The sequence below is a fragment of the Rhodamnia argentea genome, chromosome 10, assembly GCF_020921035.1.
Source record: "Rhodamnia argentea isolate NSW1041297 chromosome 10, ASM2092103v1, whole genome shotgun sequence".
Lineage (NCBI taxonomy): Eukaryota > Viridiplantae > Streptophyta > Magnoliopsida > Myrtales > Myrtaceae > Rhodamnia > Rhodamnia argentea.
In genome coordinates, this window is record NC_063159.1 from 14504307 (window position 1) to 14519087 (window position 14781).

General features: G+C 42.2%; 2 protein-coding genes across 6 annotated transcripts in view; both read left to right on the forward strand.

Moving 5' to 3' along the window:
• Positions 1-2101: 2101 nt before the first annotated feature.
• On the forward strand, positions 2102-7267 carry LOC115729042 (transcription initiation factor IIB-2). The gene is made up of 7 exons (XM_030659476.2): positions 2102-2628; positions 3663-3687; positions 5295-5424; positions 5512-5642; positions 5746-5834; positions 6584-6660; positions 6926-7267. The coding sequence occupies exons 1-7, from the start codon at positions 2276-2278 to the stop codon at positions 7057-7059; spliced, it is 939 nt and encodes a 312-aa protein (XP_030515336.1). The 5' UTR covers positions 2102-2275; the 3' UTR covers positions 7060-7267.
• Positions 7268-8268: 1001 nt separating this feature from the next.
• The window catches only part of LOC115729026 (zeatin O-glucosyltransferase-like), a 34771-nt gene continuing 28258 nt past the window's right edge, over positions 8269-14781 (forward strand). Inside the window, exons 1-2 of one of the 5 annotated variants that reach the window (XM_048286063.1) lie at positions 8269-9797; positions 9846-9884. In XM_048286063.1, coding sequence (XP_048142020.1) covers positions 8380-9797; positions 9846-9849 — 1422 coding nt within the window. In that variant the 5' untranslated portion in view covers positions 8269-8379 and the 3' untranslated portion in view covers positions 9850-9884. The other 4 variants (XM_030659457.2, XM_048286060.1, XM_048286062.1 and 1 more) reach the window with 4 other exon arrangements.

Genomic DNA, 14781 nt, shown 5'->3' on the forward strand with positions numbered 1-14781 from the left:
GCCTTTCTCTGTGTCGGACTTTTACCATGGCTCTTTGCAAAACTCGAGAGTAAACCTCCACATCTGAAACCGAACGTCCTCATCACATCCAATTCCCTTACCATTGAGTCGCGTGCTCAGTGACATTTTTTTGATTAAATGTCTTGGTCAGTACAAAAGTCACCGGCTCGCTGAACCCTACATCAATCCCAACTCGAATAGAGAGCTTGAAATCCGTAGCTCGTAAGTTTCAACAAGAGATGGTGCTCGCGCATGGGCGGGAGACGAACAGGTCCCCGACTCCTTTGCTGCAACCCATTGTTTAACAAGGCCTATTCTCCAAGGAAGATGTCAAAACTCCCTGATCTAGTCTTTCATCCCAAATCTTGTCACTACACTTCAACATGTTCCTCAAATTAGAGCCATGTGGTGGCTGAGATCAACGTCAAGCAAGGCAAATTACATGGTGGGTCGCTCTGCAATTTTCAATAGATGGCAGTTCCTTGCTCAAAATGAAGATGTAGCATAGACCTTTGCGCGGAATTTCAATATAGTCCATTCGGTTGATTTTTCCCGAAAATCACTAAGGCGGTGGTCCGATCACAGCCAACTGTCCTATGCGGCACAACGCCGCTTCAGCAACTTTTTGACGAAAATTTATCAGAATGATTGTATTGAAATTTCGCTCAAGAATTTAAGATTGAATTGAAAAGCTTGAGAAAAAAATTGTAATCGATTTGGTATCCATCCGATAAATTTAAGATTAATTGGACAATTTTTTTTCCGGTCCGGCATTAGGAGGGCCTTGGATTATGGAGAGAAGAAGAAAAAAAAAAAACAAAAAGTGGACAAAAGACTTGACAAAGATGGCATTTTATCACGGGGTGACTTTAGACCCCGAACCCCCCCAACTTTAAGGGACATGTGATCCGCAGGCCTGATCATTTGGAAAGCTGTCCCTTGATTTTTGGCCTCGCTCTTCGTTTGGAGTTGCGCCTTGATTCGCGGCACTGGGCTTACTGCTCTCTGGCGCTTTGATCAGAACTCGAATCGAGAAAGTCGCGAGATCTCGCACGGGGTGATCTCGCGTTACATCACGTCGACTTATACAGACCGGAGGCACATTTCACTACGGCTAGCCCGAAGTTAAAGCCCGAAGTCTGGGCGCCTGGGCTTTAAAGTAACCCATCGCGAGCCCAGCAAAACGAAGCACGACTAAAAAAGACTTCCCTCCATCTTGTGTTGCTCTTCTGCGAACAGCACCGGTCCGGTCTACTTCGAGAACCGGATCGGACCGGTTCCTGATTCTTGAGGAGGAGTAACCGCACCGAACCGGCCCGCAATACATTATTTACTCTCTTTTTTTTTCCAGCGAGGGCAAAAATCATAAATTATTTGTGGGAATAATCACTCGTGTTACTAGTAACTTCCCTGCGAAAGTTATGATTTGTGTTTTCACCCTGTGCTAAAGTAACTTTCAAAATATTTAATAACTTTTAAGAAATGAAATAAAACGTTTAGAACTCATAACTCCTACCATCTAATAATCTAGTGGGTTTTTCTTAATTTTTTTTTTTTAAGTCTAGTCCACTTGATCTATTTGTTATGCAAGACATCTACTGAGGATATGATGTGAGTTATCTTTATCCTATTCGATGTTTGGATTAAACCCCCTAATGGTTTGATTATCATCATTGCCAGTCTCTCTCTATGCGTAAGTGTAGGGTCTCTGCGAGGTGATCATTGGACTCGGGCTATACGAAAAACTCTGTCATGGTGCTCGTCTTTGGCGGGTAGCGGTCGTGAGATCGCTATGATATTTTTTTTTCAATTTCAATTCATTTTTATTTTTTGAACTCAATATAGTCGCAACCGTACAGTAGAATTTGCACTTTTTCATCAGACATTCGTGTCTACAAAACATCATGGGCTACTCGCATTGGAGGATGGGCATACAGAAACGCATATCCTTATCCAGGAGCACGATCACGACCCGAACGAAGTCCACGACTATCCTCATCGCCAAACACCACCAGTGTCCAACTCACCCAACGCCGCATGACCGTCCTAACCTGAGTCAACAAGTCTATAAATACCCACCCACCCACACCCTCTGTATCGTTTCCCCTTCCTTCCTCTCCCGTTTCGTCGCTCTGCAAATCTCTATCTCTCTCGTTCTCTCGCCTCGTCACTCGATCAAAGCTAAGACGATCATCAGGAGCGTAAACTCCACGAAAACCTTCGGACAATTCACGGCGAGCCTGATTCGAGATTTCTCTTTTCAGAGCTCCGAACGATGTCCGATGCGTTCTGCAGCGACTGCAAGAGGCAGACGGAGGTGGTCTTCGACCACTCGGCTGGCGACACGGTGTGCTCGGAGTGCGGCCTCGTGCTCGAGTCGCATTCCATCGACGAGACCTCCGAGTGGAGGACCTTCGCCAACGAATCGGGCGACAACGACCCCGTCCGTGTCGGCGGCCCCACGAACCCGCTCCTCACCGACGGCGGTCTGTCCACCGTGATTGCGAAGCCGAACGGGACCTCCGGGGAGTTCCTCTCGTCGTCGCTGGGTAGGTGGCAGAACCGCGGTTCGAATCCAGATCGCGGCCTCATCCTCGCTTTCAAGACCATCGCGACTATGTCCGACAGGTGAAAACTCTATCTTCTCGCGCGCAGGAGCACCAGTACTAGCTGTTTCTCGTGTGAGCGAACGGCTCTGGTTTTGGAGATGATTGCGAAGTGCGAGAAAATGAGTTGTCGATATTCCCGGTAGATTTATCTGCTTGAAGCGTGGACGATCGATCGCACTTTCTTGGTTACTCGATCGCTGTGGCTTTTTCACGTGTTCTCGTTGATTCGAGTATAAATATCTCAATTCATTCAAGTATTTTGGAAACGAGAGCTGGAAATGCTTTCGAAATCACAAAATGTAGGAATTTGCTGTGTGATCAATATGAATTGATTTTAACTAGAATTAAGATACTTTGGGATTGCTGTTGCGGCTTACTTTGTGGCGAGTGATCTAGTTTAAGGTCTTTTATCAGCGAAAAACGATTATGTAAGTGAGAGTTAAGAATATGGTCTTGGATATGCATCAATTGAGTGATTGCATACACATATTCTCTGATGAGTTTCATTCTATTTGGGAAATAATCTAGATTTATTTTTCTATTTTGCCCGTTGTGATAAAATGGTTGGGAAGCAATGTAGATAGATTCTAAGTATTTTGATGTCATTGCACCTCTTGATAAGTATCATGCTGTATCTAGGGATTCAACTGTTCGCATATTTTTCTCATTACTGTACCTTATTATTAGGGCTAGAGAGGCGGGTTGAACCTTGATTTGATTTGGTTAGTTATATCCAAGTGATTTCTCTTTCATTGTGATCACGACATAGAATTGTAACCGGGCGGTATCGGATTAGAATCTTCATCATTTTATATATGGTGAATAGACATTCTGGACCTCTACTTGATAGTTGATAGATATTATGCTGTGAAGTGAATTGCTTTTGAGTTTGACAAATATTTACCAAGAATGATTATGTTCTTTTCTTGCTATTGCCACTTTGGTAAATTGTAGCTGTACTCGCCATAAAAAAAAATGTGAACTGCATTACATAGTTTAAACTCGTGATATATTCTTCCATTTATGCTCCTTACATTGCTTATTTGCTTTCAGGTTGGGCCTTGTTGCAACCATCAAGGTATGCCATCATTCCTTATCATTTTTTTGGGGTGCTTACCTGTACCTATACGACTGCTACTCTTACTGATATTGACAACTGCGGGGCTTTTCACAATCTCCATACTTTTCCAAGTCTTCAGTTATCTTCTAGGCTAGCTTCTTTTGAGTAAACCAATGCTAAAGAAGAGGGCTACGGAACGAGCTAAAAATTCATCGGGATAGATGCAGTTTCATTAGAGTAGCTTACAGCTTGCTAATGACATGTTAAGACACCCACTTCAAAGCCATACCACTAATTCCGGAAAATATGATTGGCATAGGCATTCAATGTGTATCATGTCTACAGTTTTATTATCCTGATTTGTTACTATGTTGAAAGTATAAGTCATGGCTTTCAACCACTTGCTAATGCTAATGGAATCTTCCCTCGAGATAGAGTCTTGATTGCATCTTTCTAAAACCTATCAGCAATAATTGCATATGCACACATCCGGCTAAGATAATTAAAGAGCTTGGTATTTTGTGCCAACCTATGTGAAAGAGTCCTTGTGGCTACATGTGCTCATATGCTTCTTGCAGACTCTTTTACCTTTAATTTGTGTAGTTTCACGTGGTATACATTTATGAAAGAATGGTACTTGGGCTTTTTATAAATCAAAGAGATGTTTACTTGATCACAAACATGCTCTATTTTGTAGAGGAAACAGCAAATTTGGAACTTAAATGAATAATTGCATGGTATGCTACTGTTAGTTATGGCAGGAAATATTGAAGTAGTGTCCTGTAAGATGTGATAAGCACAAGTGGATTTTGCAACTTTTTAATAACGACATGGGGATAGCTTGACATATACCAGAAGCACTTTTCTTTGTAAAAGGCGTTTCTGCCTCTCATTCTTGGTTCCTTAAGCACAACCGCACCTTGCAATTTTTTAATATCGACTTGCGGATGACCTGACAAATATTCCAGAAGCACTTCTCTTTTGAAAAGGCGTTCTTGGTTCCTCAGTGTTGGATCGATGAGCAATCTGTCTGATGTATAAAGAAAAGTTGATCGAGTTATATCTCATTTTCCTCTTTCATAATGGATAGCAGCTGCATGGTTAATCCTACATGCAGGAGACGAGACTGTTGACTTTTCTTTCTTGACCTTTTTGCTAGCTCTCTGATTTCTGATTTTCCATTGCAAAGGATTGACTGCATATGGATACTTTATGACTTGTCCCCCTACCTGGCCATTTTTATTAATCCAATAATAGTGTGCTTTTAATGAGATTGTCAGCTTTTACTTCTTTGGACTCTTCTTCTTCGATGTTGGGAGTGGCGCTCTTACTTTCAGCCTTTATTGTTTGAGTACCCTGCTGTATATTTACTGAAGATATCTTTGCAATCTGTTGTACCTATTTGCAGGAATTGACTTGTCCCGCATCTATTTCTTATGCACTTACCATTCTTTATCAATAACTAAGTAATCCATTGTTAATGGTGTCTATTGTAAGTTCTGATTAAAGTAAGGACATTTCTAAACTTAGGAACATTATCTAATTGTTCATGTGTATATCTCTTTTGTATGGAAGTATATTTTCTACTGAACTATATTTGATAAGCCAATCTTTCTCAAATGAAGGATCGGGCAAATGAGATATACAAGAAGGTAGAAGATCAAAAGTCTAGTAGAGGAAGAAATCAAGATGCTCTGTTGGCTGCTTGCCTTTACATTGCTTGTCGACAAGAAGACAAGCCACGCACTGTAAAGGGTATGGCTTAATTCTTCTAATTCCGGAAGCTTCCTGTTGATATAGCCCTCCCATGTGTCAGTTTCCCTGAATCTGGTTTTCCACTAGAAATTTGCTCTGTTGCCAATGGAGCCACCAAAAAGGAAATAGGCCGGGCAAAAGAGTACATTGTGAAGCAACTGGGTTTAGAGAAGGGACAGTCAGTAGAAATGGGAGCAATACATGCTGCAGATTTCATGGTAAAGGATCCTTCCTTATCCTTCTTTCCATTTTTCCATTTTGATCTGATCTCTCTCTCTCTCTCTCTCTCTCTCTGACACTGAGATTGATCTGATTTTTAAGAGGCGTTTTTGTTCCAACGTTGGGATGAACAACCAAGCTGTTAAAGCTGCTCAAGAATCTGTGCAGAAGTCAGAAGAGTTTGACATAAGGTACTTGTGATTTTCCGGCTCATTGCGCAAGTCCCCCTTTTTCGAAAGGACTCATGCATCCACTGCCTAATATGTGGATTTATATGTAGAATTTATAGTGATGATCATATAATCATTATACTTCAGAAAAATAATACTATGTAGACTTTTTTTCATAGGAAGTATAGAAGAAAACAAATCTATATTATAGGGAATCCAAAAGAACAATGGAAAAGGAAGAGCACACTCTTTTAAACATTGTGCTGCTGCCGCAAAATGAGCAGGTCACAGAATTGTTCCCTTGGATTGGATCCTTAATGGTAGAAATTTGGGCGTTTTCATGGTGGAACACAAGCACAAAATATCATGGCTCCTAAGGGTTATAGGAGTCTGCACAGGGTAATGGTGCTTTGCTCTGTTTTGACTTGCCACTTGAACCCATGGGGATTGGAGAAACATTGTCAGCTGTTATTGGAATTACCATTTTTGGCTAGTGGCTACCTGGATATATTGGTGGTTATTTTTTTCTCGACTGGAATTTTAATGGTAAAGATGGAGGAATAGTTGAAAACTGTAATACTTCGTTGGCGACATTTCATCTTTCTTCTGTTGAAGGTTGAAAGATGACGTGATTTTAGCAGGTTGCTCAATGTGTGCCTGCTGTGTATAAGGATTACTTACCAAGTTTAGTTCAAACTGATGCTTTACTGTTTTTCTCTTTTCAAGTGCTGAATCTATTCTGTTTTCTGTTTTTGTTGCCTGATTTGCAGGAGGAGCCCCATATCCATCGCAGCAGCTGTTATATACATTATTACTCAGATCTCCGATGAGAAGAAGCCTCTCCGAGGTTTTAATTTCTCTAATCTTATTCGGTTCAAACAACTAAAGACATGTTTTCACAAAATCTTAATTGTCATGTTTACATCTTGAGGTGTTAGATCTTGAAAAGTGGTTATTTACTTTATAAATCTTGTCAAATAAATCAACGGGATAATACAAACTTATTATGCTGAAGAAATTGAACTAATGGTTTCCATATTCAGTCATCAAGGTGCATATGCAAATGGCATCTGAAACAGCGTGCGCATATAGATAACCGAATATGTATGCAGATATATCACTAGCCACTGGAGTTGCTGAAGGGACGATTAGGAACTCCTACAAGGATCTGTATCCTCACATTGCCAAGATAATACCGAGCTGGTATGCCAAGGAAGAGGATCTAAAGAATCTCTGCAGTCCTTGAGTGTGCATAGATAATACAGACGGAGTGGACATTAGATGACTTTCAGTCAGTTTTGGAAATCGGAACAGTCTCGAAATTTTAATTGTTGTCATAAAGAATATGGTGCTTCTTAATTCTTTTGCTCTTATATTATTGCAAGATGTATCGAAAACTTTGTAATTCAAATGTTGAAAAGGCCTCGTTCAAGAAGTATTTTCGGCCCTCGACTGGAGGATACCTGTGACATGCAAGCAATCTCTCTCTCTCTCTCTCTCTCTCTCTCTCTCTGTGTAAACGTTCAGGTCATCTGGGTGACAATTCCATGGATGATACTCCTGGGAAGATGAAATGGAATTTCAAAACGAGGTTTGCACCAGTCTTATGTTTAGACCGCAGTCCATGAATTTGTTCCGTATTTTGCTCGTCTCCATGTAGAATGTGGCCGTCCCAATGGATCGCTTTTCCTTTTGGGCCCCCTTTCATCTCCGTTCTATTTTCTTCTCCTCAGTTGTCTCCGTCCTAGAATTCGGCTGCCTTTATCTCCCCACTAGTGGGATGGCCTTTTTGGGCAGCCTTAGATAGGTTCGGCTTGTATGGGTCCACGCACGTGTACCTACGTTGTTACACTGTATTTGCAACGGCGAAGTGATCTTTAGCCACCGTGGGCGTTCTGGCTCTGCATAATCCATGAGGGAGGGCTCTTCCAGATGCAAGACCATGAGGTCTCAATCTCGATCCTAAAACACAGGTAGACAATAAAAAATAGGAAAAATTAATCGGATAGACTTAATTAGTCAAAGGTAAAAACGTTTAGTATTGAATTGGCAAAATTAAAAAGTTTAGGATTGAATTGACAAAAAATGTAATGACTTTTTGATCAAATTTCCCAACAATTCTATCTAAGATGCAAAGGAGAACTAGTAAAAAGGATCAGAACGTTCCCGTCTTGAATTCCATCTTTCTAGATAGAAAAACCTATGCCTAAGGCCTCAAACAAACACCCAAGAACGATTCCGTCCTGGGGCTCAATTTCCTTATGTATGAAAAAACCTATACCATCCCCCGTGGACCAAAATTGTATATCTAACTTTTCAAACACTTCACAAGAACATGGGGTTCCCATCCCCTTTTTACGTAAACATATACCCAACCCCTTAAAAACTCCCAAACCAAACTTTCCTCGATTCATTTCTCATCTCTCTCTCTCTCTCTCTCTCTCTCTCTCTAAGCCAAATTTCGAAAAAAAAGAAGGAGCGCACAACACACCGTAAAACTAAAATTTCCTCCCACCAAAACCAACAAGACCATAATCATTTCCAAAAACTACCAAACGGCCTAAAAATGAAAGACGTCTCAGGATCAGTGGTGGTGATCATGGTGCCTCTCCCGGCGCAAGGCCACCTCAACCAGCTCCTCGAGCTCGCCTACCTTGTCGCCTCCCATGGCATCCCCGTCCACTACGTGGGCTGCGCCTCCCACAACCGCCAGGCCAAGCTCCGCTCCCACATCCCGCCATCATCCTCGTCCTGCGACGTCTGCTTCCACAACTTCCCAACCCCGCCCTTCCTCTCCCCCGCCCCGAACCCTAATTCAACCTACAAGTTCCCGTCCCACCTCCAGCCGGCGTTTGATGCCGCTTCATTGCTCCGAGGCCCCGTCGCCTCCCTCATCCGCTCCCTCTCCTTGGAGTCGAGGCGGGTCGTTGTGGTCCACGACTCACTGATGGGGTCCGTGGTCCAGGACGCTGCCTTAGTCCCCAACGCCGAGAACTACGTCTTCCACTCGGTTTCTGCCTTCGCGCTTTACTGGTACACGTGGGAGGCCACAGGGAGGGTGCTCCCACGGGAGGAGGAGGTCGATATTGCGGAGCTTCTCTCCTCCAAGGGCTTCCCGTCCCTCCAGGTCTCCTTCTCCAACGAGTTCTTGAAGTTCATCGCTTCGCAGCACGATTTCAAGAAGTTAAGCTCGGGGAGCATCTACAACACATGCAGGGTTGTCGAGGACCGTTATGTAGACTTATTTGCCAGCGCAACATCGAACTGCATCACAACCAAGCACTGGGCAATCGGGCCGCTCAACACGGTCAAAGTACCCGAAAAGAGTTCTAGAAGATCAGCTCACGTGTGCATAAAGTGGCTTGACAAGCAAGCGCCGAGCTCAGTGATATACGTGTCCTTCGGCACCACGACGGCTCTGAGTGACGAGCAGATCCGCGAGATCGCAATCGGGTTGGAACGTAGCGGACAGAAGTTCATCTGGGTATTGAGGGAAGCTGATAAGGCGGACATTTTCAGCGGAGGAGGAGTGACGAGGAAAATCGAACTGCCCCAAGGGTTCGAAGAGACTGTGGAGGCTCGAGATTCCGGCATGGTGGTGAGGGACTGGGCACCGCAGCTGGAGATCTTGGGGCACCCAGCGACAGGCGGATTCTTGAGCCACTGCGGGTGGAACTCTTGCATGGAGAGCATCAGCATGGGAGTGCCGATCCTTGCATGGCCTATGCATTCGGATCAGCCCAGGAATGCAGTCTTGATCACACGAGTCCTCAAGATTGGACTTATTGTCAAGGATTGGATGAGCCAAGACGAGGTCGTGGAGTCCTCCACTATCCAAGGTGCCGTGAAGGCGCTCATGGCGTCGGAGGAAGGGGAGGAGACGAGGAAGACTGCGGCCGAGTTAGGGGCGGCCGTCCGGGGGTCAATGGACGAGGGTGGAGTTTCTCGGGCCGAGTTGGACTCTTTCATCACTCATATCTCTAGATAAGTTTTCTCCCTTTTTTTAATTCTGTCTTTAATGCATATCTCTAGATAAGTTGTCTCCCCTTTTTTATTCTGTTTTTAGCATTAAAGAGTAAAGACTTATCTTAATTTACCAGAAAGGGAGAGAGAGAGAGAGCGCATTCTATATAAAGTGAGTGATTCAATGCAAAAAGCAATCAATATATATAAATCATAGGAAGTTGCTGGCATGATAGTCCGACAGTACTATTAATTATTTCTGACAACACGATTTTCCAATCAATTGATGCTTTATGCAAAATACGCAATGATAGTGTGTGGATCTATAGTTGAGTATACAATCCTTGACAATACTGTCAAGAAAACTTTTCCCTAAATCATATGAGAAGTTGTATCTTTAGTAAGATGTTCATATGTGTTTTCAATATATGATTGACTTGATCTAGTAGAATGAGTTTGGATGATCATTACTCCAAAACTAGAATGAGTTTGGATGATCATTACTCCAAAACTAGAATGAGTTGTAGAAGTTGAAAGCTCGAAAAAAAGGATAGCCACCGGACGCCGCCTAATCTGCCATGCTAGCTGTTTGGACTTGTATTCAAACTCAAGGTGCCTAAACAATTGGGTGGCGGATTAGGCGGTGTTTGGTGGCTGTTTATGGCGAAACTGTCTAAGGGCAGCGACGGTGGTATTGGCTTCTAGAAATGACGTGCGAAAGGTTGAAAAAAGGAAGGGAAACAACAAGCGGTTGATGTGATTGGCTTGCGAAATAGTAAATAAACGATGCCACCTATACGGCTGGAGTCATAGTATGAAGCGGCCAATACGGTTGGCATAGGAAAATAGTTATTGAGCGATGTGGCAAGTGCGGATGGCATCAAAAGAAAAACACCTTTGTGAAAAAGGCTTACTTAGACAAGAATGAGGCACTTGAGTGAGCATTATGGAGCAGCGGAGTGGATTTATTTTGTTACGAGGTGCATGGGGTGCACTAGGGTTATTTCAAAAAGGAGGCTCTATTACCAAGTTGAGAATGATAAAGCGGAAGAGAGAAATTGAGAAATTCTTATATATTTCTATTTGCATTGATAAATTATACATGAGCCTATTTATAGGCTTTATTAGAGAACTATTTAAGGTAATAAGATAAATATCAAATTTAATCATTTAATGATTTGCACTATCAAAAGGGATATATGCATAATCCTAAGAGATATGTAGAATGAAGTAAATAAATTAATATTGCTAACAGTAGAGAACTTAGGTCGTGATTTAAACTGGGCTCTAAGAACGTGCAGTTGTTGTCAAGGACGTAAACATGTGGGAGACTTACACAAGAATGGACACAAGCACGTTCAAAGGCCCTCCTAAATTCCTAGGCTTTAGGAATGTAAAGTTGCTGTCAAGGATGTACTTAAAAGGAAACCGCTAGTCTGACAGTATTGTAAGTTTTTCCGATCACACGATCTCTTAATCAATGAGTATTTTATGCAAAACAAGCGCCGATGGTGTGTGGATCTATAGTTGAGATTGTACCGTCCCGTCTCTAACAATACCGTCGGGGAATCATTTCCTTACTTAAAACACGCGCGAGACTTCCCAAGATTATGTAGTTGTTGTCTAAGAGGACATACGTAAATTTCCAAAACGATATTGAATGGGAGATTTCAATCGTGAGAATTTACAAGCGCTTCTCATTTCACCTGGCTTGTAATCTCTAGACATATCTCATTACATGAGCTCACTGCATTTTCTTTTTAATCCAAGGCATCTTGCTAGGCATACGCAGCATGTTGTGACGATTACTAAAATGTCTGATCTGAAAAATTTAAGCTATTGAGTAGAGGTAAAGTACATATCTTTAAGGCGCGTGACAACCATGTTTTAGGCTACGGGGGATCACGGTTAACACCGCCGCGCATGTAAGCCGTCTCTTAATTACTAGTGTATGATTCATCTCAATTATTTGTGAAATAGGCATGATTCCTATTTTATGTGTGAATTATTGTAAAACTACCACAAATGCGAGATGGGTGTGCTATAATTTGAATATCCAACCAAAAAGCTTAAAAGTATTTGAAATTACAATTGACAATGGTGATGTGACATGCTTGATGATCACGCGTCATAATTTGTATTGTCCACACATGCTGTCTAATTAAGTTGTAAAATCTTATGTCCAAAAGGCAGCTCTTGAGTTTTGATGTATAAATTTTGTCTTTCTCAAGGACCTCGTTGAATTCGAACATATGTTTATGTTTATGTGTGTATGCAAACAAAGATGGATCATATTTACAATGAAGGACAGCAATCTAATAGTACTCTATCCTATATCACTAATGGACGCCATGTGGTCACGAGCGATACTGTCAAAATTGGTCTGAATGCCGCCCTTGACCGAAATTCAGAATCGTCCTTCACTTTTCTTTTGTTTTTGAAACGTTTTCCTTCAATTGTCAGTTGTATTTTTCTCTATTCCTATTGAATGAAACTTCTTCTAACAAAACCTCCGATTGGTTACAAGTACGAACGCTACCCACATTCGATCTATCACGATAAATTTACGTGCGAGGATTATAACTCACCAATCAAGGGTTTTGTCCGTGTACTTCCTCTCGCTGTTAGTTGGAGTTGAAAGTAGTCCTTATGGTTTCTGCTGAAGAACCAGGACATAGGGTTTCAGCTCTCCCTCTCCCTCCCTCTCTCTCTCTCTCTCTCTCTCTCTCATTTGTGGCAACAAAGAGCCATTAAGATCGACATCGGTGTTTTGGAACTCCAGTCACAAAATGATGATTCTCATTAGTTGGTATAGCTTGCACCCCATCTTACTAACATACTGAAAACGTGTCGCCCTCTTTTGTAGGGTGGCCTTGATTTCAGGATAAAAATGGGAATTAGAAAATCGGATTAGTTTCAGGTTTCAAGGTATGCAGGATAGATTTCAGATTTCAAAAATAAGAAAATCGATTTTGACGGGTAGATTTCAAATTTCAAGTGAAACTTGGATCAACCTTAAAACCGCTTGTCCCTACTTTTAATGAGTAAATTTTATAGTTCAGGCGCACTTTAGATTGACCTTGAAACCGCTTATCCTTGCTCTTTTCTCCCTCACGCATATCATCTTCCATGCACGACTGGAAGACCGGAAGATCGATGAGACTAGGAAGAGCGATCTTTTCATTTTTCTGGGTTTTGGACGCACGCTCGCCTTGTTCACACGATCTTGTCGGATCAACGTGGCGACGTAGGGAATAGCCGCCGTATACTTCCGATTGCTACTCACTTCGGTCAGCCGCCAATTTTCCCGGCGCATGTGTGCATGAGATGATCTGGGCCCCTCTGATGGGGACTTGGGGGTTGCATGCGATGTTCATTCTTATCCATTGGAGTGGTAACCAATTTGCACGTGATATTTGTCGTGTTGGATTCGGAAATCTTTCTTCACAAGAGTACATGTCCAGCACAATTTCACGTATTCTTTCTTGACAGATGTTTGGGTACCAAAAGGAGAAATCCCACATCTATCTATCTGTCGATCTCATCTTTTCTTTTCAAAAACGCCCCTGGAACCATAACATGGGCTCTTAGATCTCATTGACCCTTTGCCAAATAACCCACGCATTGAAAAAAGAAAAAATTGTCAAAACAAAGAGTCCTAAACTTATTGTATTTTTACAAATTTAATCTTAAACCTTTTAATTTTTATCAATTGAGTCCTAAACATTTTAACACTTTGCCAATGGATTCCATCTGATCAATTTTGATGGGAAATTGTTAGCGTGGATACCTATAGTCTTACGTGATATGGATGGCGTTAACGTAAATAATTTTTAGTGATATTTTACTATTATTTATATTTTTTAATCATTTTTTTTATTTTTGCTTTATTTTTTTTTCATTTGTTCTTCCTTTTGCTAGTGGCCACCCCCTAGCCACAGGCGATGGCCAAGTGGGTTGGCCTTCACTTAGGCAAGGGTCACCCTTGCCTGCCACAAGTAGTGCTTGGCCAAGCGAGAGCAAGGGTGAGGGTGAGGGCTGGCCTCGCTAAGGCCAGATCCGTCGAAAATAAAAGATTTATAATTGAATTTATAAAAAGAAAAAAATGGATTTAGTACTTTTTGGAGAATTCTCCCCATCGAAAGTAATCACTGATTCACTCCTCTCAGTAACTAACCATTCTCGTTCGATACCTGAGCACTAACTTGAGACGCTCGACAGAATTCTGTGGACTGGTTATCGAATTCTTTAGTTTGTGCCGTCAGGAAAAAGCTCATAGGTCCGTCGCTGTTTCCAGCTCAGAAGAAAGGATAAACGACAAGCACATGCCTATCATTGGATTGAATCGGAATTAAGAAAATCGCCGACGGCATCCAAAGGGCACGTAGTGGGATGTCGCGAGCGTAAAGTACAAAGAATCCTACGGTGTTCCACCGTGGAGATCGCCGTTTGCCTAGACCCTACATGATCCAGGCAAACGAAAGCCACGTACTTTATGGCTTACAATAGATTTCTGTTGGCATCTTTCACACGACTCTCTCCAACTTTAGGAGGCGCACAAAAGCCCAGGTGGAAAGCGGAAACTTTCCTAATGCAGGAGGGAATGGCGACTCCTTGGGACAAATTCATTGGACCCCTAGGACGATTGACAATGTTGGTGGCCGCAGAAAGCGACCCAAGCACCAAAGAACAAAGAGCACTTGTCCTTTTGTTTTTACTGTTGTTGGAGCACTAATGGTAGTACACCGCGACAACTACTTCATCTCTACTCGTGAGAACTCGGGATAATCTCTCCATGATTGTTCATTTGCTTGATTGTGTGCGGGTTTGCCACCATTAAGCAAACAATGTGCCATGCATATTCTCTCTCTCTCTCTCTCTCTCTCTCTCTCTCTCTCCATTTGATGATATATATCTCGGAAATAGACCCGTCAAAATAGTCATAAACCCATTTCTTAATTCATATATGATGGATTGCGTTTTTATATGAGTCAATTGTATTCAA